This window comes from Trachypithecus francoisi, unplaced genomic scaffold (assembly GCF_009764315.1).
Source record: "Trachypithecus francoisi isolate TF-2019V2 unplaced genomic scaffold, Tfra_2.0 Lachesis_group10, whole genome shotgun sequence".
NCBI lineage: Eukaryota > Metazoa > Chordata > Mammalia > Primates > Cercopithecidae > Trachypithecus > Trachypithecus francoisi.
Genome location: NW_022681455.1, coordinates 57220253 through 57247048, shown reverse-complemented (window position 1 = coordinate 57247048; position 26796 = coordinate 57220253). Strand labels below are relative to the sequence as shown.

General features: G+C 35.8%; 1 protein-coding gene across 4 annotated transcripts in view; it reads right to left on the bottom strand.

Annotated features, from left to right (window-relative positions):
* Positions 1–1574: 1574 nt before the first annotated feature.
* ZNF451 (zinc finger protein 451) overlaps positions 1575–26796 on the bottom strand; it is an 83223-nt gene continuing 58001 nt past the window's right edge. For 2 of the 4 annotated variants that reach the window (XM_033217529.1, XM_033217531.1), the window contains 6 exons: positions 24285–25888; positions 22144–22287; positions 20630–20760; positions 18953–19139; positions 12083–12151; positions 1678–3458 (listed from right to left, as the gene is read on the bottom strand). In XM_033217529.1, the coding sequence (XP_033073420.1) occupies positions 3412–3458; positions 12083–12151; positions 18953–19139; positions 20630–20760; positions 22144–22287; positions 24285–25888 (2182 nt within the window). In that variant the 3' untranslated portion in view covers positions 1678–3411. Of the gene's footprint in view, positions 3459–12082; positions 12152–18952; positions 19140–20629; positions 20761–22143; positions 22288–24284; positions 25889–26796 lie in introns of all 4 variants that reach the window. The other 2 variants (XM_033217528.1, XM_033217530.1) reach the window with 2 other exon arrangements.

Below are 26796 nucleotides of genomic sequence, written 5' to 3'. Positions count from 1 at the left end.
CTATTAAGTAAAAAAGAAAAACCATCTTTCCCTATCTAGCTAGATTTTTACCATTCTAAGGATTACAGCTGTGAACCACCACGCCCGGCTTAATGAAGGAGTTTTTAATTTTTGCTATTAAAATTATTCCTGTTGAGTGAGCCGAGATCTCACCACTGCATTCCAGCCTGGGCAACAGAACGAGACCTTGTGTAAATAAATAAATAAGTAAATAAATAAATATTGAGTGAAATAATTGGCATTAAGAAGTCCTGGGACCTTGTGTAAATAAATAAAATAAATAAATAAATAAATATTGAGTGAAATAATTGGCATTAAGAAGTCCTCAACTTTTAATGTTAACAAAAAGATGCAGTAGGCCTCTAGGTCAGGCATCAGCTGTCAGTAAAAGATGGAATAGAACGGAGGATACAAAGATTAGTCTACTTAAAAAGTTAGGCTTTGGTCCTCTCTCCTGATAGCTCTATGCCTCTCACTGCAAGGATGAAAATGTACACAGCACAGAAAATGATAGATAATAATAGTCTAAAGCTGACCCAGCACCTTTAATCAGAGATCAAAGTCATTTAAATACTTGAACAGAGTTGAAGCCCTTAAGGCTGGATCCCAATTCCCTCTGAACTCATTCTAAATCCTAATTAACTCTTGGGGTAGGGGATTATTTGACCTTATTAAAAATACTTTATCATGACACAAACAAAAACAAAACACATTTTGAGTGGTTTGAAAGTCTATCAAGTGACTTTAGAATCATCCTGAACTGTTTTTCTCTCATATCCTAGATCCACCTCATTAGTAAATCCCATTAATTTTACCTTCAGAATATATCCAGATTCTTCCCAATTCTACCGCCACCATTCTGGTTCAAGCTACCTGGTAAGTTAGTACCTGAAGTACTACAATACTTTCCTCTCTGGTCTCCCTGCTTCTACTCTTGCCTCTCACGTACATGTTATCTCAGTGCAGCAACTACAGCAATCCTAAATTAGGCAGATCATACCATTTCTCAGAAACCTTCAATTGCTCCTCACCTTGGAGTAAAAGCCAAGGTCATTAGAAAAACCTCAAGTTCATTTCCTATTACTCTCCTAGCTCATCTTGTCAGTGATACTAGTCTTCCTGCTTTTCCTTGAATATACTAAGCTCCTGTCTGGACCTTCCCCTCCTCCACCTGGAACTCTCTTCCCTATATATATTTTCATCCTCATTCCCTCACCTTCTTCAGGTCTTTGCTCAAGTTTACCTATCAGTGAGATCTTTTCTGACCACCCTATTAAAAATAGCAAGCCTCCCTGCAAATCCCTGTCCCTGCACTATTTATTCCCTTCCCTTCTTTATTTTCCTTTGTTACATGTATCACCATCAGATAGGCAGTTTTATTTGCTTGCTTACTAACATTGTACAATCTCCTTCTCTCCACCAATGTGTGCTCCACAGAGGGGTAAAGGGCTTTGTTTTGCTTACTGGTCTATTCCAAGTGCTTAGAATAGTTGCTGGCACATGGTTGGTACTCAATAAATATTTTGTGATTGAATGAATTAATGAGTGAATGATGTAATGAAAAGATAAACATCTTTGTCAATGTTAGAAACATTTACTTTTGATGATAATCCATATAACTTTCTCTAACGTTACACAGCGATTACATCTCCTTTTGTCTAAATTAAAGCCAAAGTATGAATTTTAAGATGATTTTTAATTATTTAACAGGTAGAAATACAATCAGTGACAATTATCAATTAAAACATTAAACAACCCAGTTACCTTTTCTTAAGAGTCATGATGAAATATCCCTTTCCTGTCATATCAAAAGCCTTATTCTCTACCACACACACCACAAAAGCTTCTTAATAGAGCATCAGTGTCCATGACACCTTTGTGTAGAATCTCTAGCAACAAGGAGCTGTCTCCTCTTGCCCTGCCCCCACATCTGCTTAACCACTCATCTTTCTGGAATGCCTCTTTTGCTCCTATTTTGTGAGCTCCTGCAGATGTGTTTAAAGGTCCAGCTCAGTGACTACCTCCTAGAGCCTTGCTTGACCACTTAAACATACAAACTAAAAGCACAATGTGGTCATTTTGGAAAGATGATTGATAAATTCTCAAGCCACAATGTCTACTTTTTAAAAAATGCAAGCAGGGAGGAACAGAAGTGACATATCAAGAAATTAAAAACACAAATTGTAGATTGAAAAGACTATAGTAATAAAAAAATTCAATTTCACACTAAAATATTTAGTGTTACAGAGAAGGAACAAAATTCTAGCCTTTATATTTTGTCTTAAATATAAAGGAAAGCTTTATATTTATGGAAATGTTTTTAAGTTTGGTAAATAATCACTACTAAAAATTTTTAGAGATAAGACATTTCTGGTCAAATAACATGAAGCATATACACAAAGATAATATGACAAGCCCTTCTTAGTCTTCTACTTATGTCGTAAAATTTTGTATTACTCACAATGGGGCCTCAATATTTAAGAATTAAATATGTAATACCAAATGAAGGAAACTGACAATTCAGTGAATAACTAAACTGAAGACACTCCATATGAAATAAAAATTTTAAAGAGTTAAGGAAGATTATTCCTGAGTAGGCTTTCAACATTATTTCTTGAAGAATATTATGTTTACACAAATATATAAAAAAGGACTAGTATTATGAAAAATAATTTTATGCAAATATTTTGACACTATTCCCTTTAAACAGGAGATCATACAAGTCACATAAAAGTCTAAGCAGGTAAAAGGAATGGAAATTGTTTCATTTAAATTATTTCTTAAAAATTAAGATGTATTTTTTATTTTAGCAATGTGCTGCTCTAATTAAAGCAATAATTCACATCTGCATGGCACCCACAAAGAACACTGCTGATAAAATTTTAAGTGTTTCCATGATCAGTTTTCATTACCCTCTTCTAATAAACATAAACAAAGATCTCAAAGGTAATATATAATAGTGCCACATGAGAAGTAGAATTTATGGAAAACTTGACCTATGTCACCTTTTTTATATTCATTTTCACTCCTAAAAAAATAAACTAGAATCATTTGTACAGTACAAATAAAATTAAAGAACTAATGCTATTTGGGAAACAACTGTTAAGAGCTTTCCTTTTTTTTTTAAATCCTTTAAATATATAAATTCAAAGTTAACTGGGAAAATGTTATACCTATATTAGAATACATGATTTATATTTGCATTAACATGTATTCTATTCCTTCTGTACATTTTTGCACATTAACACAAAAATACAAAACAAAGATCAGATTTTGAACATATGAAAGCAAAACCATGTTTTCAAATACATTTGTAATAGTGGATTTCTGGTCTCCTTTAGAAAACAAACTCAAGAATTCATTATCTGAGTCTCTTCAAGGCCACTTGATGTTGTGTGGTAATATCTTTAATTACATTTCCTCAAGACTTCTTCTAATAGCTTCTTCTAATTCCACATCTGCATTAAAAAACATAGAATTTTAACACTTAGGGCAGAAAACTACTCAACATGTGCTGTATTTATTTAAGTTTCATCAACTATATTCATCTTTTCAAGAAGGAAAGTAAAATCAAAATGGAAAAATATAGGATAACTTGGCAATTTCTCTACTAAAAAATTGAGTATTTTGAAATATGAAAATCTAGATATGATCTTGATTGAATTTTATATATGAACTTAGTGTGCTAAGGAACTTGCAAGTTAATTCCACTTAGGGATGTAGAAAGTCAACAAACTTTTAAAATCACTGACAGGTAATAACTTGTTTCAACACAAAATCTGTACCACTTATTTCCTAAAAGACTCGAGGTGATACATATAAGACTTTAAACAGAAAGGCAACTCCATGAAATGACAAAATGTCATAGGACATTAAAAATTTAGTTTAATTTTTAATTATACCTCAATAAAGCTGGGGAAAAATTAGCTTCAAGCATCCTAGCATCTAAGGTAGTGAAACTCATAGCCACATAAATGTCATCTGAGAAGCATATAATATAGGCTGTATGCAGATGTATGTAAACTCATTTGACAAATATTTATTGAATGCCCATTATATACCAGGAACAGCAATGTAACAGTGAACAAGACAGACATTACTGGGTTCACAATAGTTGGGTTATATCTCCTCCTTGGGAATGATGCTAAAATCCAGGAGGGTGAAATTTGGTGTCAATTTCTTGGCCTTCACTAGCTTCTCACACCAGATTTATCTCATCCCATCTGGTCCACAGTCTCTCAGAGGCTACTCGGCTGCAGACACCAGTGATCTCCCTAAGATGCAACTGCATGTTCCTCTGAGTGGGGACACTAGTGTTGTCTAATTTAAAGTACCACAAACTAGCATGAACTGTGTATCAAGTTAAAGCTACACTCTAGGATCAGTTAGTTGCCCCTAAGATGAATTAAAAGGGATGAGGAAATGCAAAGAAAAGCGAAGACACTCTTACCAAAGAAAAACAAGGGGACAAGACTTGTCTAAGATATGAACACATTATAAAGTTACAGTAATTAATAATGTGGTACTAGTGCAAGAATAAACAGACCAAAGGAACAGCATAGACAGCTCAGAAACAGACCCATGCATATATGGACATTGGATTTATAACAAAGGTAGCACTGCAGAATGATAGGGAAAGGTCTTTTTAATAAATGATAGTAGGTTATATGTATACGTATATATATATATATATATATATATGAAATAGTCTTAACACAATGTCTGTTTTACAATTAAAGTTATAAAAATTTTTGAACTAAAATTCAAAATCTGAAGTACGGTTTATACTAAATGTTTCAAGTTTCAAGTGTTATGTACTGTACATAATTGTATGTGCTATACTTTTATACAACTGACAACAGCATCACCACAAACACATGAGTAATGTGTTGTGCTGCAACATGAAGATGGCTATGACACCACTAGGCAATAGAAATTTTTTAGGTCTATTATAATCTTATGGGACCACTGTTTCCCTACTTAAAAGTAGGTTTAAGCTTACAGAATAAGGATATAAAGAAAAAATTTCTCTATAGCTGTACAAAATGTTTGTGTTTTAAGTGTTATTACAATAGAGACAAAAAGTTAAAAATTTTAAAGTTTATACAAGTTACAGTTCAAGTTTAGGCATATTGCTTTCACATCCTTATAAAGTCAAAAAATCATAAATCAAACCATTGTTAAGTACAGCAACATCTATACAAATATATCATACCTCCAGTGAGCTTATAGGTATTAAACTTGCCAGCTGAAAGGCTATAAAAAACAAAAGGCAAGTATGGTCATGTGCTGTGTATCAACTTTTGGTAAACAATGGACCACATATACAACAGTGGTCCCATAAGATTATAATAGACCTGAAAAATTCCTATTGCCTAGTGGTGTCATAGCCATCTTCATGTTGCAGCACAACACATTACTCATGTGTTTGTGGTGATGCTGTTGTCAGTTGTATAAAAGTATAGCACATACAATTATGTACAGTACATAACACTTGAAAATTATAATAAACTCTGGTACTGGTTTATGTATTTACTATACTTTTTATTACTATTTTAGAGGGTACTGCTTCTTATAAAAGTATATTGATGATCCTGACTCTTTGTAGGTCTAAGCTAATATATGTGTTTGTCTTAGTTTTCAATAAAAAAAAGTTTTAAAAGTAATAAAACAATTTAAAAGTAGGGAAAAGCTTATAGAATAAGAATATAATGAAAATATTTCTCTATAGCTGTACAAAGTGTTTGTGTTTTAAGTGTCATTACAATAGAGACAAAAAGTTAAAAATTTTAAAGTTTATACAAGTTACAGTAAGCTAAGGTGAACTGATTATTGAAGAAAAAAAAATTTCTTTTTAATGTAATATAGGCCGGGCTTGGTGGCTCATGCCTTAATCCCAGTACTTTGGAAGGCCAAGGTGGGCGGATCACCTGAGGTCAGGAGTTCGAGACCAGCCTGGCCAACATGGAGAAACCCCATCTCTACTAAAAATACAAAAATTAGCCAGCTTGGTGGCACATGCCTATAATCCCAGCTACTTGGGAAGCTGAGGCAGGAGAATCGCTTAAGCCCAGGAGGCGGAGGCTGCAGTGAACAGAGATCGCACAACTGCACTCCAGCCTGGGCAACAGAGCGAGACTCCATCTCAAAAAAAAAAAAATGTAGTATATTGTACAATGTTTATAAAATCTACAGTAGAGTACATTAACAACCTAGACCTTCACATTCACTCACCAGTCACTCACTCACTCACCCAGAGCAACTTCCCCATCCTGCAAGCTCCATTCAGGGTAGGTACCTTATACAGGTATACCATTTTTTATGTATTTTTATGTCTCTATGTTTAGATACACAAATATTTACCATTATGTTACAATGTCTACAGTATTCAGCACAATAACATGCTATACAGGTTTGTAGACTAGAAGCAACAGGCTACATGATATAGCATGGGTGACAAAAGCTTTAAACTAACTGTCTTGTATGTTCAAAGAACTAAAGGAAACCAGGAAAACAATGTATGAACAAAATTAAGAGTACCAATAATGAGGCAGAATTATTAAAAGCCCATCAAATAGAAACTCAGGAACTGAAAAGTACAATAAATACAATGAAAAATCTTTAGAGGGACTTAATGAATTTGAGTACAAAGAAGAAAGAGTCAGCAAATTTAAAGATAGGACAATTTAAATTATCCAGTATGCATAGGCATGGGGAAAGACTTCATGTCTAAAACACCAAAAGCAATGGCAACAAAAGCCAAAATTGACAAATGGGATCTAATTAAACTAAAGAGCTTCTAAAGGAAACTACCATCAGAGTGAACAGGCAACCTACAGAATGGGAAAAAATTTTTGCAATCTCGTCTGACAAAGGGCTAATATCCAGAACCTACAAAGAACTCAAACAAATTTACAAGAAAAAAACAACCCCATCAAAAAGTGGGCAAAGGATATGAATAGACACCTCTCAAAAGAAGACATTTATGCAGCCAACAGACACATGAAAAAATGCTCATCATCACTCGCCATCAGAGAAATGCAAATCAAAACCACAATGAGATACCATCTCACACCAGTTAGAATGGCAATCATTAAAAAATCAAGAAACAGCAGTTGCTGGAGAGGATGTGGAGAAATAGGAACACATTTACACTGTTGGTGGGACTGTAAACTAGTTCAACCATTGTGGAAGACAGTGTGGCGATTCCTCAAAGATCTAGAACTAGAAATACCATTTGACCCAGCCATCCCATTGCTGGGTATATACCCAAAGGATTATAAATCATGCTGCTATAAAGACTCATGCACACATATGTTTACTGTGGCACTATTCACAATAACAAAGACTTGGAACCAACCCAAATGTCCATCAATGACAGACTGGATTAAGAAAATGTGGCACATATACACCATGGAATACTATGCAGCCACAAAAAAGGATGAGTTCATGTCCTTTGTAGGGACATGGATGCAGCTGGAAACCATCATTCTCAGCAAACTGTCGCAAGAACAGAAAACCAAACACCGCATGTTCTCACTTGGGTGGGAATTGAACAATGAGATCACTTGGACACAGGAAGGGGAACATCACATACCAGAGCTTGTTGTGGGGTGGGGAGAGGGGGGAGGGATAGCATTAGAAGATAAACCTAATGTAAATGACGGGTTAATGGGTGCAGCACACCAACATGGCACATGTATTCATATGTAACAAACCTGCACGTTGTGCACATGTACCCTAGAACTTAAAAGTATAATATAATTAATTAATTAATTACTCCAGTATGTGTCTTGGTTTGGGTTCAGTCTAAATCAATCAGTCAGTCATCCAGTGTGAGGAGCAGAAAGAAAAATGAAGAAAAGTAAACCGAGTCCAAGGGACCTGTGGGACACCATCAAGCGAACTAACATATGCATTACAGGAATCCTGAGAGGGGAAGCGAAATAGGATCAGAAAGAATGTTTGAAGAAATAATGGTCAAAAGGCCGGGCGCGGTGGCTCAAGCCTGTAATCCCAGCACTTTGGGAGGCCGAGACGGGCGGATCACGAGGTCAGGAGATCAAGACCATCCTGGCTAACATGGTGAAACCCCGTCCCTACTAAAAATACAAAAAACTAGCCGGGCGAGATGGCGGGCGCCTGTAGTCCCAGCTACTGGGGAGGCTGAGGCAGGAGAATGGCGTGAACCCGGGAGGCGGAGCTCGCAGTGAGCCGAGATTGCGCCACTGCACTCCAGCCTGGGCGACAGAGCGAGACTCCGCTTCAAAAAAAAAAAAAAAAAAAGAAATAATGGTCAAAAAACTCCTAAATTTGATGAAAGAGGTGAATCTACATATCGAAGAAGCTCAATGAACTCTAAAGAGACCCACACTGAGACATGTTATAGTCAAACTGTCAAAAGCCAAAGACAATGAAAGCAACAAGAAAGAAACAACTCATCACATACAAGAGAGCCTTAATAAAATTACCAGTTGATTTCTTATAAAAAACCATGGAAACCAGAAAATAAGAATGTCAATCAAGAATTCTACATCTGACAAAACTATTCTTAAAGAAATTATCAGATAAACAAAAACTACAGAATTTACTAGTAGACCTGCCCTATAAGAAATGCTAAAGAGAATCTCTCAGATTGAAATTAAAGAACATCGAACAGTAACTTGAAGCCATATGAAAAACTAAAGAGCACTTGTGAAAAATCTGTGTTTTTCTATTCTGTGGCTAGGTCTGTGTTCCCCTTACCCTCCTTTCTCTCTGCCTTAATTTCATTTACTTTGAGAGCAGTAATTATGGCAAACAAACAGCAAAAACAACCAGTAGGAGGAGGTACAAGACATATAGAAATGGTGCCCCAATCATTTTAAAACTGTCGATGTAAGGCCAAATTACTTAATGTTTAGAAGCCTCAGTTTTTCATATAAAATGAAGAGAATAGTCTGACTCTCACAGGTTGTTAAGATTAAGAGTAGTTTTGACTGCTATTAATTGAAGGTATTCTCCAAATAAAGCATATCGCTAACATTTATAGGAAGATGGTTTTGCATAGAAAATTATCTATGCAATGCTGTTCTCTGTCTCTTCCAGCAATTTGAGTCAGAATATCTCTAGTTAATAGACATACCTCTAGAGGAGACCTTAGGTGAAGATATAAATAATGACATAATGATCATCATAATCCCAGTAACAGTAGCAGCAACCAATATATACTATTTATCATATGTCATGTTATTCTAGTAAGATAGGTATACTAATATTCCCATATTTAAAAGGAAGAAGCTGAAGCACAGTGAAGTTAAGTGACTTGTCCAATATTACACAACTTGTAAGCGCAGAGTTTTAACTTAGGCAGTATGAATCCAAAGACTGTACTTTTCACCACCACATTATGCGGCATCTGTTTCCTCTGTCAAGTACAGGAAATAGATTACATAGGATTGTTATGGCTGGCCTGTGTGGTCAGAGTTTGATATTGGTCTATGGGGAACAACAAAGAATAAGACAAATCACGGAAGGAGGGGGATTACCCTAAGGCAAAAAGCCATAAGCAAATTTATCCTGTCTTCTGCCACTATTTCTCAGGCATTTACAGAGTTGTACTGGGACAGGAAGGAATAAAAAGAGACTTAAGAGGTTGCTTAAATTTTTTTTCAGTTTTGTTATCAGGTATAGACGAGAACATTATTTTGCTTCTGTGGTTCAAGGTCAACAAAATAACCCAATATTCTACAACAAAATAGCCTCTATCTCAATTTCCCTTATCCATTTATAGGGAAATGGTGGCTCTAACATGTTTTAAGTTTGTTAAAAGTTTATTCATTTCACAAGCAATCATTTTGTGCCAAACACTGTGCTAGGTGCTGCTGAAGTAAGATAAATAAAACATGATCCTACACCCTAAGGAGCTTACAGTCTGTGGAGATCAAAGATATAGACAGAAGTATTTTAAATCCATTTGGCCTGATACAGAGGGAGCCCAGAATAGAGAGTGGTTGGCTGTGTCTAAAGATGGACAATCTAGGAAAGGCACTGACCATACAACAGTGCCTACAAAAACGGCAATTCTATATGGTTCAACCGAAGAGATGAAATTCGAGTTAGCTCTTTTGGGGTGATGAGGTGGGGAAAAAAAGAAGAATGTTAGAGAAAAGTGCAAAGGAGCCCATATTCCTTAACTTATGTGAAACATCGTGTGCTTCTCACACTTATTTTATATAAAGCATCAGGATACAAAACACAAACACCTTTGGTTTTTCTTTGAATTAAAGGATTTTATCCCCACCTCTATTTTAACTATGACAACTAGTTATAGGTTTAAAGTATCTTCTCTTGAATCCTATAAAAAATTATTATTTTTCCAAACCAAATAATCACAAAAATGTCACATCTCCAGCTCCAAACCATAAAATGCATTACATAGATAATATCTGGTACATATCCAGTTACACAAATCTCAGATTTCCTAGGTTAGGTAGGAGCCCACAAAACTGTGACGGCTTATAACTATTTAAAAGTTGTAATTTTGCCTGGCATTTTCCACGGGATGAGTCACGAGGTGTCAAATAAAAGTTGCAAAATCTGAACTCTTTAGACGTTCAGTACTGTTTATCTTTTAGTGGCCTTGATAAACAACTTAATTGGCAGTTTTTGTTCAAAACGCACAAAAGTTCTTTCATTTGTTTAATTCATTATTATGTGGCTGCTAAGCATTGAGCTAGACCTTGAAAGACCATGCTGGGAAAAGAAGTTGGTCAAAAAACTTGCTTCCTTCCAATTAGCTGTAGATTCATTGCCAGTTTTGTTTAACCAATGAATCTGGCTATAAGGCAGAAAGATTACAGCTATCTACTTCATCTAATGGATGAATCGATTCCACTGCCAGACTCCATTTCCCAAACTCTTAATACCATAAAGCTCTAGTATGCTCTTAAACTACTTGTATTATCTGAGATCAAAGAAATGCAAAGAAAACATATCAGTCGGGCCATTCTGTTTGTGTGTTCAGTCACATATTTCCATCCCTACTTTCCAGCCTCCACATTCCTACCCTACAGTCTCCAACAATAAACATTATACTGGAATGTACGTGAAGACTCCTGCTGTTTTTCTTTAACGTCAAAGATGCTGATATAATACTTTCAACTTCTCCAGTGAAGCTCAAAGTATTTTCTAAGATCCATTATCTCATTTCCCCCTGGTTATTAAAAAGTGCAGCCTGTTATAGAAAAACCAAAGAAAAGAATGGTTACAAGACACAACCAAATAATGGTACAGCCAGCAAATGATTTGATGCCAAGTGACATAAAAAGTTCTCTTTAACCTACGGAAGGAAATAGCTTTTCCTTTAAGAAGAGTACAAGAGAATTTTAATTTTTAGCTGGGCGTGGCAGAGGCACGCGCCTGTAATACCAGCTACTCTGGAGGCTGGGGCACAAGAATCTCTTGAACCCAGGAGGCAAAGGTTGCTGTGAGGTGAGATTTTATCACTGCATTCCGGTCTGGGTGACAGAGTGACCAAAACCAAAAACCAAAAAAAAAAACCCTTTTAAAAAAAATTTATTTAAAAAAGCCCATTTACATTTAGATATAGGTGCTTGCTTTTAGAGTTCCACTGCCTGTCTTTTAATACTCTTAATACTATTCAAGATAAATAACAATTAGGAAATCAGAATTGTCTCCTAGCCCAGGAGTTAGCAAACTTTTTCTTTTTAAAGGGTTAGAAAATAATTATTTGAGGGGGGTGGGGGTGGATGGGCTCTACTGTCCGTGCCACACTTACTCAACCATGCAGTTGTGGTACAAAAGCAATAGCATAGACAATACTTAAATGTATGGCTGTGTTCCTAAAGGTAGTGGACTGGATTTGATCCAAGGGCCATAATTGGCTGACACATTCTAGCTTTCTAAATTAGTATTACCCCTAAGTTATCTTACATGAAAAATGCAAAGCTATCCTTCAAACTGAGAAAATGTTTCAACTTGGGGGCAGAAGGGAGTAAGAGGGGTGAATGGGTGAGAGACAGAGAAATAAAAAAAATACAAATACAGTCAAGCAGAAAAGAAATTAACTCTATTAGGTTACCTTCTGTGGATATAAATTCTTCTCCTATGGAAGTATTTTTGGCACCCATGTTATCATCACTGTCACATTCTGTAAAGAAGAATCAATACATACAGTTATTGTCCCATAAATTTATGTATTCTCAATATTATTTTCAATAACTTCTCATACCCAACCTTACTCATTACAATACAGTTCATTAGTGTTACACTACTTTCCCACACTAGGTTTTTTCCAATGCTTACCAAATATTAAAAATTGTGACAGATTAAATTCTCCTATATTTTGAAAATCATATGCATTCATCTCTATGGAGATAACACCATAGGTTTTAATTAACAATGCCTCTTGCATAGCACAAGCTTACTTACCTGATGTTTTACATGCTTTCATAATGAGAGACCGAAGGCTTTATAATACGGTATGAATGTATGAATGAAAAGGCACTGCAAAACTCACTTAAAATTTGAACCATGGAGCCTAAGGAGATTAATGTCTAAATGTCACGTGGGATCAAAAATGAGGTCCTGGGGTAGAAAAAGGATATTGAGGCCAGGTGTGGTTGTTCACACCTGTAATTCCAGCATTTTGGGAGGCCGGAGTGGGTGGATTGCCTGAGCTCAGGAGTTCGAGACCAGCCTGGGCAACATAGCAAAACCCTGTCTCTACCAAAAATACAAAAATTAGCCAGGTATGGTGGCATGTGCCTATAGTCCCAGCTACTTGGCAGGCTGAGGTAGAAGAATTGCTTGAACCTGGGAGGTGGAGGTTGCAGTGAGCTAAGATCACACCACTGCATTCCAACCTGAGTGACAGAGTGGGACCCTGTCTCAAGAAACGAAATGAGACGAGATGGGAAAAGAAAGAAAAGAGGTGAGGGGAAGGGAAAAAAGAAAAAGGACACTGGGGAAAACTAAAGGCTGGAATTAGTAATAATGTCCTAATATTGTTCCGTTAATTATGCCAAATGTATCACACTAATATAAGATGTTACTAATAAGGGAAACTGAGTATGGGTACATGGAAACACTGTACTATCTTCACAACTTTTTTGTAAGTCTAAAACTATTCTCAAAAATAAAGTTCATCTTTAAAAAATTTGAAACATGGTACTATCAATGACCTAATGTTTTGCTTATCACTTTAACTATATTTAAATCAATATATATTTATATCGATATAATTATACAAATATAAACAGATATGCATCTATATATGATATGTCAGTGACTTGAATCAGCACTTAACTAAATACAAACCATACAGACATACTTGTTTCTGTGCAAACTTAAAAACTTAAAATATACATTAAAAAGACATTTAAGTATCTATAAATAAAAATTAAATCACTATATTTCACTATATTTTTTTGCTGCAGAAATTTGTTTTTACAAGTCATCTTTGCTATGAATTCCAGCAAAATACTTCAAATATTTCAAGCAATGTTTTCAGTAAATAAAACATTACATTTACAAATTAAAGAACAAAATTAAACCTCTAAACCAGGGGTGTCCACTCTTTGGCTTGCCTGGGCCATATTGGAAGAAGATTGTCTTGGGCCACACGTAAAATACACTAATGATAGCCGATGAGCAAAACAAAACAAAACAAAACAAAACAAAAAACAAAAAACGCAAAAAAAAATACTCTCATAATGTTTTAAGAAAGTTTATGAATTTGTGTAGGGCCACATTCAAAGATGAACTGGGCCACATGTGGCCCATCGGCCGCAGGTTAAACAAGCTTGCTCTAAACATTAAGAACAAAAGGAAAATACCCACAGGTTTCTGTTATTACAATTTAAAGTCAAGGTTAGTCAAAAGCAGTATGTTATAACTCATCCAAACAATTCATCATTGCTTGCAAGGCCTAAGGCTACACTTCAGGTTTGAATAATGACAAATCCTTGATTTCTCAAGGATTGACTTGACATGGGGTTGCAAATATTAATATCATAAAAGGTTTCTTTTGCCTCAGTCAACCTCCTCAGAAGAACAGAGAAAATTGTAAATATTCTTTCTTATTTTCAGTACCTTTGCATGGAATTAGTTTTATCAAACATATTTTTATCATGGTGTCCAAAGAAACAACCTATAGCTTTCAGTAACAGGCTGAGGAAACAATAGGCAGACAGACTTTTAGAAATAATTCAACAATTATTTTAGGTAATACCTATTCCACAGGCCATGATGCTTCAATCACCTACACTTTCATAGCACCTAGGTGAATGTTTAAGCTCTATATTTGTAAGATGGATTTAAAAATCTGTGTAATTGGTATGACTCTATAGATACCAACCATACTTACTGCTTCTAACCCATTCGTTCACAATGAAGTCACAACTAAATGGATATAAAAAGTCTCAGGCAGAATTTCTTTGAAACTGCATGTTGCAGTACTCAAATAAGTTCACTGCAGTGCTTGTAGGTCTAGTGCCAACTTCTTGAGGAGCCTGTAAAGATGTTGCTTACTCGTTTAATTATGAGACAAAAGATCCTAGAGAAATTAGAATGCTAATTGCTTTCCTTGGCTATATTCAGGATATAATCACTTTACTTTTTAAAGCACCAGAACCTACAACCAAATCATTTTTTCTGACCAAAAAAAAAAAAAAAAAGTGCATTCTTCCTGAATGTTATTTAAAATGAAAAAACTTGTTTGATATCTTTATATAAATTCTGTAATGTCACTATACTGTGGTTTGAATATTTCCCATTATCTTCATTCTTCAAGGACATGGTTAGAGCCAGTAATTCACCCTGGGTGGCTAGCTCTACATCATGAAATCAGGTATTTGTGTCAGTGAAAGTCTCACCCTACTCACTGATACTAATGAAAAGCAAAGCACTTGCTGCGCAGCTGCAGGTAGATTATTTAACCTTTCTGAACCTCTGCTTCCTTCCACACTTACAAAATGGGGTAATCCAACATCTAATTCACAGCTTGCAAAGTGGATTAAAAAGCATGTGGAAGAAGTTCTTTAAACATATTTAAACATCTTTAAACACTACAAACATAAAAAGCAGTTAACATGGTGGCTGGTACATAGTAGGTCTTCAATAAACTACAATAAACTTCAATACACTTTTTTCAATAATAAAGTTCACTTTTTTTTCTTTCAACATTTAAGTGACAAGTTATATCTGCTCTGAAACATAAGGCTTGAGTTAAAATGAGGAAGTATTTGGGAATAAAATGTAAATGGTCTAAGAAAGTCTACCTAGCTTCTCTGATTGGGATTACCAGAAAGGATCCATGTATCTTAAGTGTTAAGAAAGTGAGGAAAAGTACAATATAAAATAGAAATGATGAAGGATAAGAAGACCAAAGTGGGGGCAGAAATTAAAGTTCACAGATTTTTTAAATGTCTCTACAATAATTTATACATATATCACAGCTATAATTAAAATATTCATGTTGAAACCCTGATGCTTACAAGGAGAGAAAAGAACTTTTACCCTAATTAACCAAGTCGGAGGCATAAAAAAGTACCACTAATAAAGCTACTTAACCTTTCCCCTCCCCACCACGCAAAAAACAATGCCTTAGGAACAAATGACTGGACACCGATATACAGAACCAGCAACTCCAAATATCTGTATTTTTACTGAAATAAGTACCTCTGGAAAGACTTTCAATTAACAGAGAAATTAACGAAGACTAATTTCTCCTAGTATGATACCATACGATCATTGATTCTGATTACAATATTCCCAAGATCCTATTTATACAGCAATCTTCAGTCTAATAAAAACCACTTTTTAGTCCTGCTAATGGTAAACTTCTGAAAACTTATAAAGAATAAGAGACTCAAACTTGTATCACTTCTCCATGCTCTGGTGAAAAATTCAAAAATCTGAAAAACACCAGCCTGGCTGTATAACAAATATGAGAGAACTTATCACTCTATGTTACTTATAGCAGGGGTCACCAACCCCAAGGCCATGGACCAGTACTAGTCTGTGGCCTGTTAGGAACTGGGCCGCACAGCAGGAGGTGAGTAGCAGGTGGGCCAGCATTACCACCTGAGCTCCTCCTCCTGTCAGATCAGCAGCGGCATTAGATTCTCACAGGAGCACAAACCCTATTGTGAACTGCACATGCAAGGGATCTAGGTTGTGCGCTCCTTATGAGAATCTAATGCTCCACCTCCTGCCCCCATCCATGGAAAAATTGTCTTCCATGAAACCAGTCCCTGGTGCCAAAATGGTTGGGGACTGTTGACTTACAGTATAAACTTAGGTTACATCCCAAAGGACAATTTTGTTTGTTGACTGGCAACTAGAAGCATTGAGACCACAAATCCCTTGAAATTGTATGCAATGTAGTATATATATGTTTATTTTGGGGGAAGGAAGGTATAGAAAGTTTTCATCAGATCCTCAAAAAGGTCCAGTTGACCCCTTCATCCCAAAAACCATATTGCCTTAAGAAACTGACTGGCTGTCAAATCTGAAAACAAGAAGGAACACCATGTTTAGCTATGTGCAAGGAGTTATCTTGGCATTCTTTAGTAACAAAAATTATATTAATGGACATTGAGAGATTTACTGAGTCCCATTATATATTAAATACCATTCCTTAATAGAAACTATCACTCAACTATTCACAAAGCTATTTGTTAGGAAAAGAAATAGAATAAAAAGTTATCCAAGAAAATGATTTTTCTTTGATTCCTTATAAAGTTCACTACAGGCAATTTGATGGTTTTAAGTCTTCCATGAAGAAAAAATTTGATCTTAAATCAGATAACCAAGCCTGAACATACTATGATTCAGTGTAACATTAAAAATGTAGTGGCTAGGAATCACATTTTCTTTTTATGGTAGTAATAATAAAAAATAGCTATTATTTGTTAAATAGCTAAAGTGCTTTATACACTGTGCTAGACATTTTACATACATCACTATTACAACCATATAAACAGAAAAAAATGAGGCTCCAAAAAAGTTAAGTAACACGCCTGAAATCGCACTACTAGGAAACAGCAAAGTTAGCATTTGAATCAAAACCTATATCTTTCTTCATGCAGTGCACAATCTCTGTATGTCACAGAAATTAAGAATAAGTACACATGTGCCTCCAAAAAGTAGTTAGTTCAAATGAGTACTGAGTACAGGTGATTAAAAAAAAAAAAAAAAAGAATATCTAGAACATAAGAGTCATTTGGAACGGCATAATCAGCAGATATTAATAACCTATATCTTACCTCCAACCCTAATATACCCATGAAAGCCTACTCATATTCACCTCTCATTCCAAACATAATTGAAATAGAGGCAAAACCCTAACAGCTTTCACATTTGGAGTTATAAATGTTCCCAAAAGCAGAAGCGTAAGAGAAGGAAAGGGAGGTTGGCCTTGTGTGGCAAAGGTAAAACTTTATCTTACAGGATATTAAGTAGATGTTGAGGACTGGGAAAGGGATCGCAAAAGAGTAGAAGAGGTGTTTTTGATTTTTGTTTGTTTTTGAGATGAAGTTTTGCTCTTATTGCCCAGGTTGGAGCACAATGGTACGATCTCGGCTCACTGCAACCTCTGCCTCCCAGGTTCAAGTGATTCTACTGCCTCAGCCTCCCGAGTAGCTGGGATTACAGGCAACAGCCACCATGCCCAGCTAATTTTTGTATATTTAGTAGAGACGGGGTTTCACCATGTTGACCAGGCTAGTCTTGAACTTCTGACCTCAGGTGATCCACCTGCCTTGGTCTCCCAAAGTGCTGGGATTACAGACGTGAGCCACTGCACACTGTCCGTTTTTTTTGTTTGTTTGTTTTGTTGTTGTTGTTGTTAAGAAAAAAGAAATTCACAGATAGAAAAAACAAGTGAAAACAAAAATTACAGAATAGGAAGTGACATAAAGACACGAGTTCATTTTCTTTTATAATCTTTCATCATTACTCTGCTTTAAAGAGTATAAAGAGCACAGATTACTGATTCCTAACTTTGCAGAAGTGAATTGATCCACTGTAATCAGTGACTAGAGCAAAATTCTCCAAAATGGGTTTTCAATCAAAATGTGCTTCCAAATATATTGAAAGAAAAAAAAATCTAGGAGGCAAGCAGAGTTGAAAACTTTAAAGGCACACAATAAAAATGCCAAAAAGCCACTATTTTTCATTAAGATAATTCATTAATACCTTCAAACCTTATTCATGAATTTAAATTATTAGGATATTTAAACATTAATTATTCTATCCATATTTCTTCAGAGATTACGAAAAAGAGACGTATAGCTCAGTGGTAGAACATTTGACTGCAGAAATTATGAGAAATGAAAAACAAAACTTCTGAATCCTTAGAATTACATCTTTTCTTATATACTAGGAAGTGAAAATGGATATCAGCACTCCTTTCATTGAACAATCTCACAAATGTATAGAAGAAAGTGCAAGTCCCAGCAATAAGATAGGATGTACCCACTTCTCTAAGGACCTAAAAGCCTAATAGCATTTCATTTTGTCACTGTCAATCTCCTAAATGATTGCCTTGTTTATTGCTTTCTGGTTTTCAACTGTAAACACACTGCTTTCTAAAAGACTGAAGGTCAATTTGGAATTTCAAGAACAAAGTGAAGATGTGAATTCTGAGCTTTGAAAATTGTAGTAACATACTATAACGCACGAATATATATTTTATATACATCAATATAGATCTTATCTACTAGATCAAAACAAGGCTCCAGAAAATTATTATGAATTCATCCTCCTTCCAAAACACTAAAGAATGAAAGTGAGATTTTTTTTAAAAAGATAAGTAAGATAGAAGTAAGAGAACATGATGGTTTAGTAAGCAGGCAACAGTTCACTAGCAGACAGCAGTTTATTGGTTTCTCTCAGCAGTGAAGTCTCCTCCTCTTGGGTGGTTTGCACTGTGACTGCAGCTGCGTACCTTTGGTGGTATCAGATATGCTATTTAACAAGGCACACATCATATCTCCCTCTAAGTGGTGAGGGTTTAGTATATGAGCTGGCCTCTGAGTCTTCTTAAATTGATTCTCTAGCTCCAGAAAACCTTGATCTCCTGAGAGGATGGTGAAAGGAATTTGCTTGGGTAGTTGTTCATCTAGACGGCCAGCCTAAGTTAGAACAAATGGCACAGGTTGATAAAAAATCAGCACGAGTTTCAAAACAAGTTATATCTATTCACAATGAACACATACCTAGGAAGGTATATTCAGCTTGTTCCCTAATCCCTACCAAAGTATGACACAAAGATCTCCTTCGGCTGGGTGAGTGACTCACGCCTGTAATCCCAACACTTTGGGAGGCTGAGGCAGGTGGATCGCTTGAGATCAGGAATTCGAGACCAGCCTGGCCAACATGGCAAAACCCGGTCTCTATTACAAAATGCAAAAATTAGCTGGGTGTGGTGGCATGTGCTTGTAATCCCAAGTACTCGGGATTCTCCAGGCTGAGGCTAGAGAATCGTTTGAACTCGGGAGGTAGAAGGTGCAGCCAAGATTGCGCCACTGCCTTCCAGCCTGGGCGACAGAGTGAGACTCCGTCTCAAAAAGAAAAAAAAAAACAGAGAGAAAGACCTCCTTCATAAATTAAATACCCCACATTTAATCAAATATAAGATGCTATTAAATTATATGATAAGCTATTTTATGTGCCATAAAAAGAAAAAGCCAAAATGGAAGTCCAACAGACTTCACATAAAGTTGGAATACCAATGGACTATACACTCAATATAAGGGTAAATAAGAAATAAATCTGTCATAGAGAAAAGGTAAGCAAGGCAATTTGCATGATTCAATCTTGGCACTAGATAGAGGGAAAAAGAAATCTTTTGTTGTTTAAACCATAAGCTGTAGTCAACAAGTTTGCAGAGTAAATTCACATTATCAGTGTGACATGTAAGTCCTCAAGCAGAAAATGTAAAGTGGGTCTCAGTTTGGCAGTTTCTCTAGGTACCTGGCAGAGGCAGAAGCAAATGCAAATTCTATCTAGGCCAACAGTGATTGTTAACGTACCTCTTAATTTTAGAGATACTAAAATATGAAAATGTCTTAATATATATCAAATACAGTATCATCAGCGGGTGCAGTGGCTCACACCTGTAATCCCAGCACTTTGGGAGGCCTAGGCGGGCGGATCACTTCAGGCCAGGAGTTTGAGACTAGCCTGGCTAACAGGGAGAAACCCCATCTACTGAAAATACAAATATTAGCCGGGCATGGTGGTATGCTCCTGTAGTCCCAGCTACTTGGGAGGCTGAGGCACAACAATCGTTAGAGCCCAGGGGGCTGAGGTTGCAGTGAGCTGAGATTGTGCCACTGCACTCCAGCCTGGGCAACAGAGCGACACTGTCTTAAAACCAAAAAACAGTATCATCTCTTGATCATTTATCCCACAAATAGTTGAGGGTCTACCATGGATAGCTGAAGGTTTGCTAGAAGTTGACGATAAAGCAATAAAAATATGCTATGGGGTCCTGCCTTCATAATAGTCACAGGTAGAACCTGAAGTACTGAAGAATGGTCTGTAACTCTCATTACAAGTGGGAAAAAAATGCAAGTGGGTGTGAGATTCACATTAGATTTTAAATAAAACAATGACTCACATGCATACATATGGCAAAATCAGCAGCATCTTTTCTTTTACTACAGCGAGGATGAAGGAAGAAGCATCCAATCCTGTTCAGGTAATTATAAATTTTACAGTTGAGCGGCGGCTTCCAATTGGTGTTTCCTCCTATTAATTTCAGAAAAAGCAAAAATGATAATCAAACACGAGAGGAAAGGCCAAAAATTTTATCAAGAAAAAACACATACTAGAAAAAAAACTTTTCTAGAGGCAAAGTACTAAATCAGAATGTGGAAGAACTCCATCCGAGCATAAGCATCAACATCTTGTTGCTGTACAGTCTTGAGAAAGTGGACTAAATTCCCTGAATCTGTCAACTCATCTTAAAACTCACATGGATATTAAGCAAAATCAAAAGTAATGTGTGCAAAAATTCTTTGAATGGCATTATTCTGTAAGTGTAAGCATAAGTGGTGACATTTTTACAAATGTCATCACTGTTCAATGCAGAAATGCTGGGCAATCACCAAAGCTCAACTTACTAAAGCAATTATACTGGCTAACTTATCCAGGTCAGTATGTTTCTATCTTTAATCCCAATCTTTCTCTTTACATGCTATTTTCTATCAAACACGAACAACAGTAGATGCTCACTATACTAATCCTCTGTAAACCAAAGAAGCCTCTCCCCCAGGTTTGGTCAACAATTTGTAAAGAGGTGTAGATGAAGCTGAACACTTAAGAACAGCAAGGATGAACCGAAGAGGCAGTTATGACATGTTGAAAACGACATTAGTCCTGTAGCTGAGAGGACAAATTTCAAAAGTTAACTCTGCTATTTATTAGTTTTAAAACTTTGAGGGAAAAAAACAAAAACAAAAACAAAACATCTGCTTCTTTGTATTTTAAAAGGGATAAAACCATAATAATCAGTAGCCATATTAGTACAAAGCCATAGTGCCTGACACAATTTAGGTGTTGAATAAAGGCTTTTTCAATCAGTATCAAAAGATCCATGAACTTTTTCTTTTCTTTTTTTTTTTTTTGAGACGGAGTCTCGCTCTGTCGCCCAGGCTGGAGGGCAGTGGCGCAATCTCGGCTCACTGCAAGCTTCGCCTCCCGGGTTCACATCATTCTCCTGCCTCAGCCTCCTGAGGAGCTGGGACTACAGGCAACCGCCACCACACCTGGCTAATTTTTTGTATTTTTTTTTTAGTAGAGACGGGGTTTCACAGTGTTAGCCAGGATGGTCTCGATCTCCTGACCTCATGATCCACCCGCCTCGGCCTTCCAATGTGTTGGGATTACAGGCGTGAGCCACCGCGCCCGGCCAAAAGATCCATGAACTTTGAGTCACCAGATAGAGCTAACATTTACCACAGAGGCATGTAGAGAAAATGACTCTAGCAGAGTAACTATAATACAAAAGAACAATATTCCAATTATGTTCCTATGATCTATCCAGGAAGGTTTAAGGGGAGGCTTTTAAACTGAACTATAGTCTAAGAGGTGGGAAAAACGGTTTTCTTTTGTTTTTCTTATTAACCGTACCTTGAAAGCCCCAAATAAATGTTCCTTGGTTTAGATGCCCTGGTAGATGACCAAAAAAGTTTGACCAGTTATCAAAATCTACAAAGACTATATGAGTCATGGTTCGCAGGTAATCCAAATCTGGAAGCTCAACAATTTCTTCCTCTGAGAAAAGAGAAATATCAACATGAGTTCAGTAAGAATTTGCTAAAATCATTCTGATTTCAAGTCCAAAAGATATTAGAAGGCTAACATGCAAAAATATTAACCCTGAATGTTACTCATTTCTAGCTAAACCTTTTCGTGAAATCCAAATCTGTACATGACACCATTTACACTTAAATCAGATAAAAATATTGTGAATATTTCACAAATTTTGATTATATATCCTTCTTGCAAATATTTTCCATCAACTCTAAGGCTTGTTAAAAAGTCATTTATACAGGGAATTTTTTAAAAACATTAACGTACTAGAACTAGAAAACCAAGTTTTAAGGTTAAATAAGCAAAAACTACCACCACCCATATAAAATTCCAAAGTTACCTATTAAGAACATTTTTCCCACCAGAATTTGGTTCTTTTCCCAGTCTAAACTGATTTATTAGTAGCCCTCTAGTTCTATGATTAAACACCCTAGAGAGCAGAAATAAGATCACCTGGAATCCTGCTGCCATAAAGCAGTGCTACAAATAGGTGCCAGTGGTACAGTGACACCTCCCCCTATAAACACATCTTCTTGGTTCTCTCAGATTCTTCTTTCACCTTCCCCCATGCCCCAACTCTCATTCTCTCTCCCCTTTATCTTGTTTCATACTTTTCCACTTTGACAAGGCCTTAAAGTTTCCTGTGGTAACAATGCAAACTTTAGAATGTTATATTATTTAAAAAATGAGCAGTTTCTATTCTAATAGTTCCCTCGAATATATTACTGCCATTCCCAAGCCACCTTATGTCTTTTCTCTAACTTCTCAGTAACTCTAGATTTAGATATTGCATTTTCTATCAAATGCAGACTAATACAAATTCCAAAAAAAAAATAAATAAATAAACAGAAGCACAAAAAAAAAAGGCCAAAGAGAATGTAAAATGGCGTAACCAGTGTTTCACTGTTTAGAGTTGACTAGGTAGCTCATGATTTAATTCTTTATCACTGAAAACATGCCATGACTAAAGGTGATGTTAAGATCTACATACACTATAGAGCAAGAATGTAAAAATTCAATGGTTCGTAAAAATACATTACTGGCCAAAATTTTCACATATTCTCACTGTATCCAAATACACTACACTGTATAACTCACCAAGAGTTAATATTTATTTAAAAGAATATAGATTTAAGTCAGGTGTGGTGGCTTACACCTGTAATCCCAACACTTGGGGAGGCTAAAATGGGAGGATTGCTTGAGGCCAGGAGTTTGAAACCAGCCTGGGCAACATAGTAAAATCCCATCTTAATAAAAAAAATTAAAAAATAAAAGAATATACACTTAAAATTATACTCTAAACAAATTATACTTCTAAACAAAATAAAAACATAACACCTGCCTAGACTTATTTAATCCTATCATATGGAAGACAGAAAGACTGGAGTAAGTACAAAGAAGGAATTCATATTTCAATTTTCCCCCTGGTTTCTTGCTACTACTTTAACTCTACCTCTAATTGCTATTTTAATTGTATGTTAAAGCTTTGCTTCCAAGTTAATCATAACAAAAATATACAAATGCTGAAATGACCTTTAAAATTTCTCACACTAAAGAATATGGCCAAATAGAAACAAAAAGAATTCACATGATTTATCTTTTTAGTGAACCCAAATATTGCAAGAAAAATCTAAACTATATTAATACTAGGATAACTTTGAAATCTAACTTTCAGAAAGACTATCGACTTCCTTCATCTTCAAAATCTCCACACCTTTTGTAAAATAAAATGATATCTAAAATATATATTATTTAAAGCCAATATATACTCTTTGTCCCCTTAAGTTTAGAAAGCAGATAAATGTAGCAGTAGGAATACAAACCCCTAAAATGTATATACTGTAGTAATTAACATATCATCAAGAAGTTATCCTATTTCTTGCTTCAAAATCGAGGTGGGTACATTGTTAAGTTTCAATATTAGTATATGAAATTTGCACAGAGCTTTAAAGCCATACCTATATTCTGACAGCTTAGGTCATTCTCAACTCCTTTCTCCAGGTCTAAACTTTTTGAATAGTTTACTGCCTGTTTCAGTTTTCTCTCTGTATGTGAGGCACTGGCAGTAAACTTGTACAGCTTTGACTTTTCAGATCCAAAGTGAGCCACACTAGGTTTCTGTAAGAAGCAATGTTTTCTATGGAAATGCTGCTGCGCACTCTCAGGATCATGAAATGCTTTGGTGCAGGTGCCACACTTGATTACATACTGCTGCTCCTCCTCATCACTCTTTTCTTTGTGCACTTGATGGATATGAGTGTTCATGTCGGTTAAATTCTGTGTTGTTGCCGAACATAAACTGCAGCGAAACCACAGTTTTCCTTTATCCAGCATGATTTGGAGACATTTACTATAATCTTCTTTTCTGTTGACTTTACAGATGTAACTCTCACGGCAACCACAGGTTAACTGGTTACTGGTCTCTACTACTGGAAAATCTTCTTCAGTTTTAATTGAAGTTTCAGTTTTTTCTGACACAAATACATAGTCTATGCTGTGGTGCTCCTCATAATGACTCAAAAATGCTTCTTCCACGTTAAAGATAAGATCACAAAGCCCACAGAAGTATTTAATCTTTATCTCATTGTCATGCTCATCTTGGCAATGTCGGTACAATGTTTCTATCTTATGAAAAGGCTTTCTGCAGTGAGCACAGCTGTATCTATGAAACTTGTGGCTTGCCAAAGACATGCAGTGCTGTTTTACATATTCCTGGGAATCAAACATATCTTCACAAATCCGGCATTGCCATTTGCCCCTTGGAGAACTATTTGCCAGGGAATGATCAATAATAGCAATAGCTGATGAAGGCTTGTTAGCAGTCAAATTACCCAATGTTGTAGAAGATGATGGCAAAGTTTCACCTTCTACTTCATCCACCTCATAAAAATATCGGTGTCCATTATGAAATTCAGTCACATGTGCCATGATAGTATCTTTCTTTGTTAACTCCTTTTTGCATGTCCGACACCAGAAAAGAAAGTTATTTAAATGTGCTCCTCCATGAATCCGGCTCATGTGTAAACGAATAACCCCCGAATCATCACATACCTTTCCACAGACCACACACTTATAACCCATTGTGTTTGCTGAGAAAACATGCTTTTCTACTGCATCTTCACTTGGGAATCGCTGATTGCATTCACAGAACCAGGTTTTAACTACTGACTTTTCTTTCTGGACACAAGCAACACCTTCATGGCTTTTATCTTTTAAATTCATCTTCTTTTTTGGAATGGCAATGCACTCCTGTGAGCTAGATTCTTTAATAGACATGGTTCTTTTAAGTGATGAAAATTTTGATTGATCCAACAATAAATGCAAGTCAGAAGAAGGATCCTTGTTCCCTTCGCTGCTGTGGCAATAGAGTAAGACTGATTCTTCCACTGAGTTAATGACTCGGACTTTGTGTCCTGAATTCTGCTTATGATTGTGGGTGCTGGTTTCATCCACGAAGACTTGATTGCAATCTGGACAATAACCTCTTAATATGAATTTCTCTGCAACCTGGGTAATGCTCTTCTCAGCTACAGCTACAGGCCCAGCATTTCGACAACGAACTCTAAATTAGATAAAAAGAAACAGAAACTCTTTCAGAAGTATTTTCTAAATATACCATTGCCGCATTTTATTGAAGGAACTATAAAATAACCAATGTATATATAAGCACTAAAAGATACTTTTCAATAAAGATGCAGATGACATAATGATGTTCTATCATCTCAAATACTTGAGTATTATCTGCATTTTATCTATTTCTAGTTAAAATACAAAAGGCTAAAACTAGATTCAAATTTTTTAAAATTCAGGCAAATTTTAGAAAACTAAAATCTGTATCAAAAGCACTGACAGAGGACCTTATTGAATAGGCAAATTATTAGACTCTCCATGGTAATTAAACTGTATGAAAGAATACTATGGTTAAGATTCTAGATAACCCAGAACCTATTCTTTAATAACTGATTAATGTTGATACTATAAGGCTGTAGAAACCAAAACAACATGCACTGGTGTAAAAACAATCACACAGATCAATGGAACAGAACAGAGAACCGAGCAATAAAGCCACATACCTACTCATCTTTGACGAAACTGACAAAAATACACACTGGGAAAAGGACACTCTATTTAATAAATGGTGCTGAGAAAACTGGATAGCCATATGCAGAAGAATAAAATTGAACCTATATCTTTCATCATATACAAAAAATAACTCAAGATGGATTAAAGACTAAGACCTGAAACTATAAAAATTCTAGAAGAAAGCCTAGGAAAACCCCTTCTGGACAATGGCCTAGGCAAAAAATTTATGACTAAGTCCTCAAAAGCAAATACAACAAAGCCCTAAAATAGACAAATGGGACTTAAAAGCTTAAGCATAGCAAAACAAATAATCAAGAGAATAAACAGACAACTTATAGAATGGGAGAATATCGGCAAACTATGCATCTGACAAAGGACTAATATTCA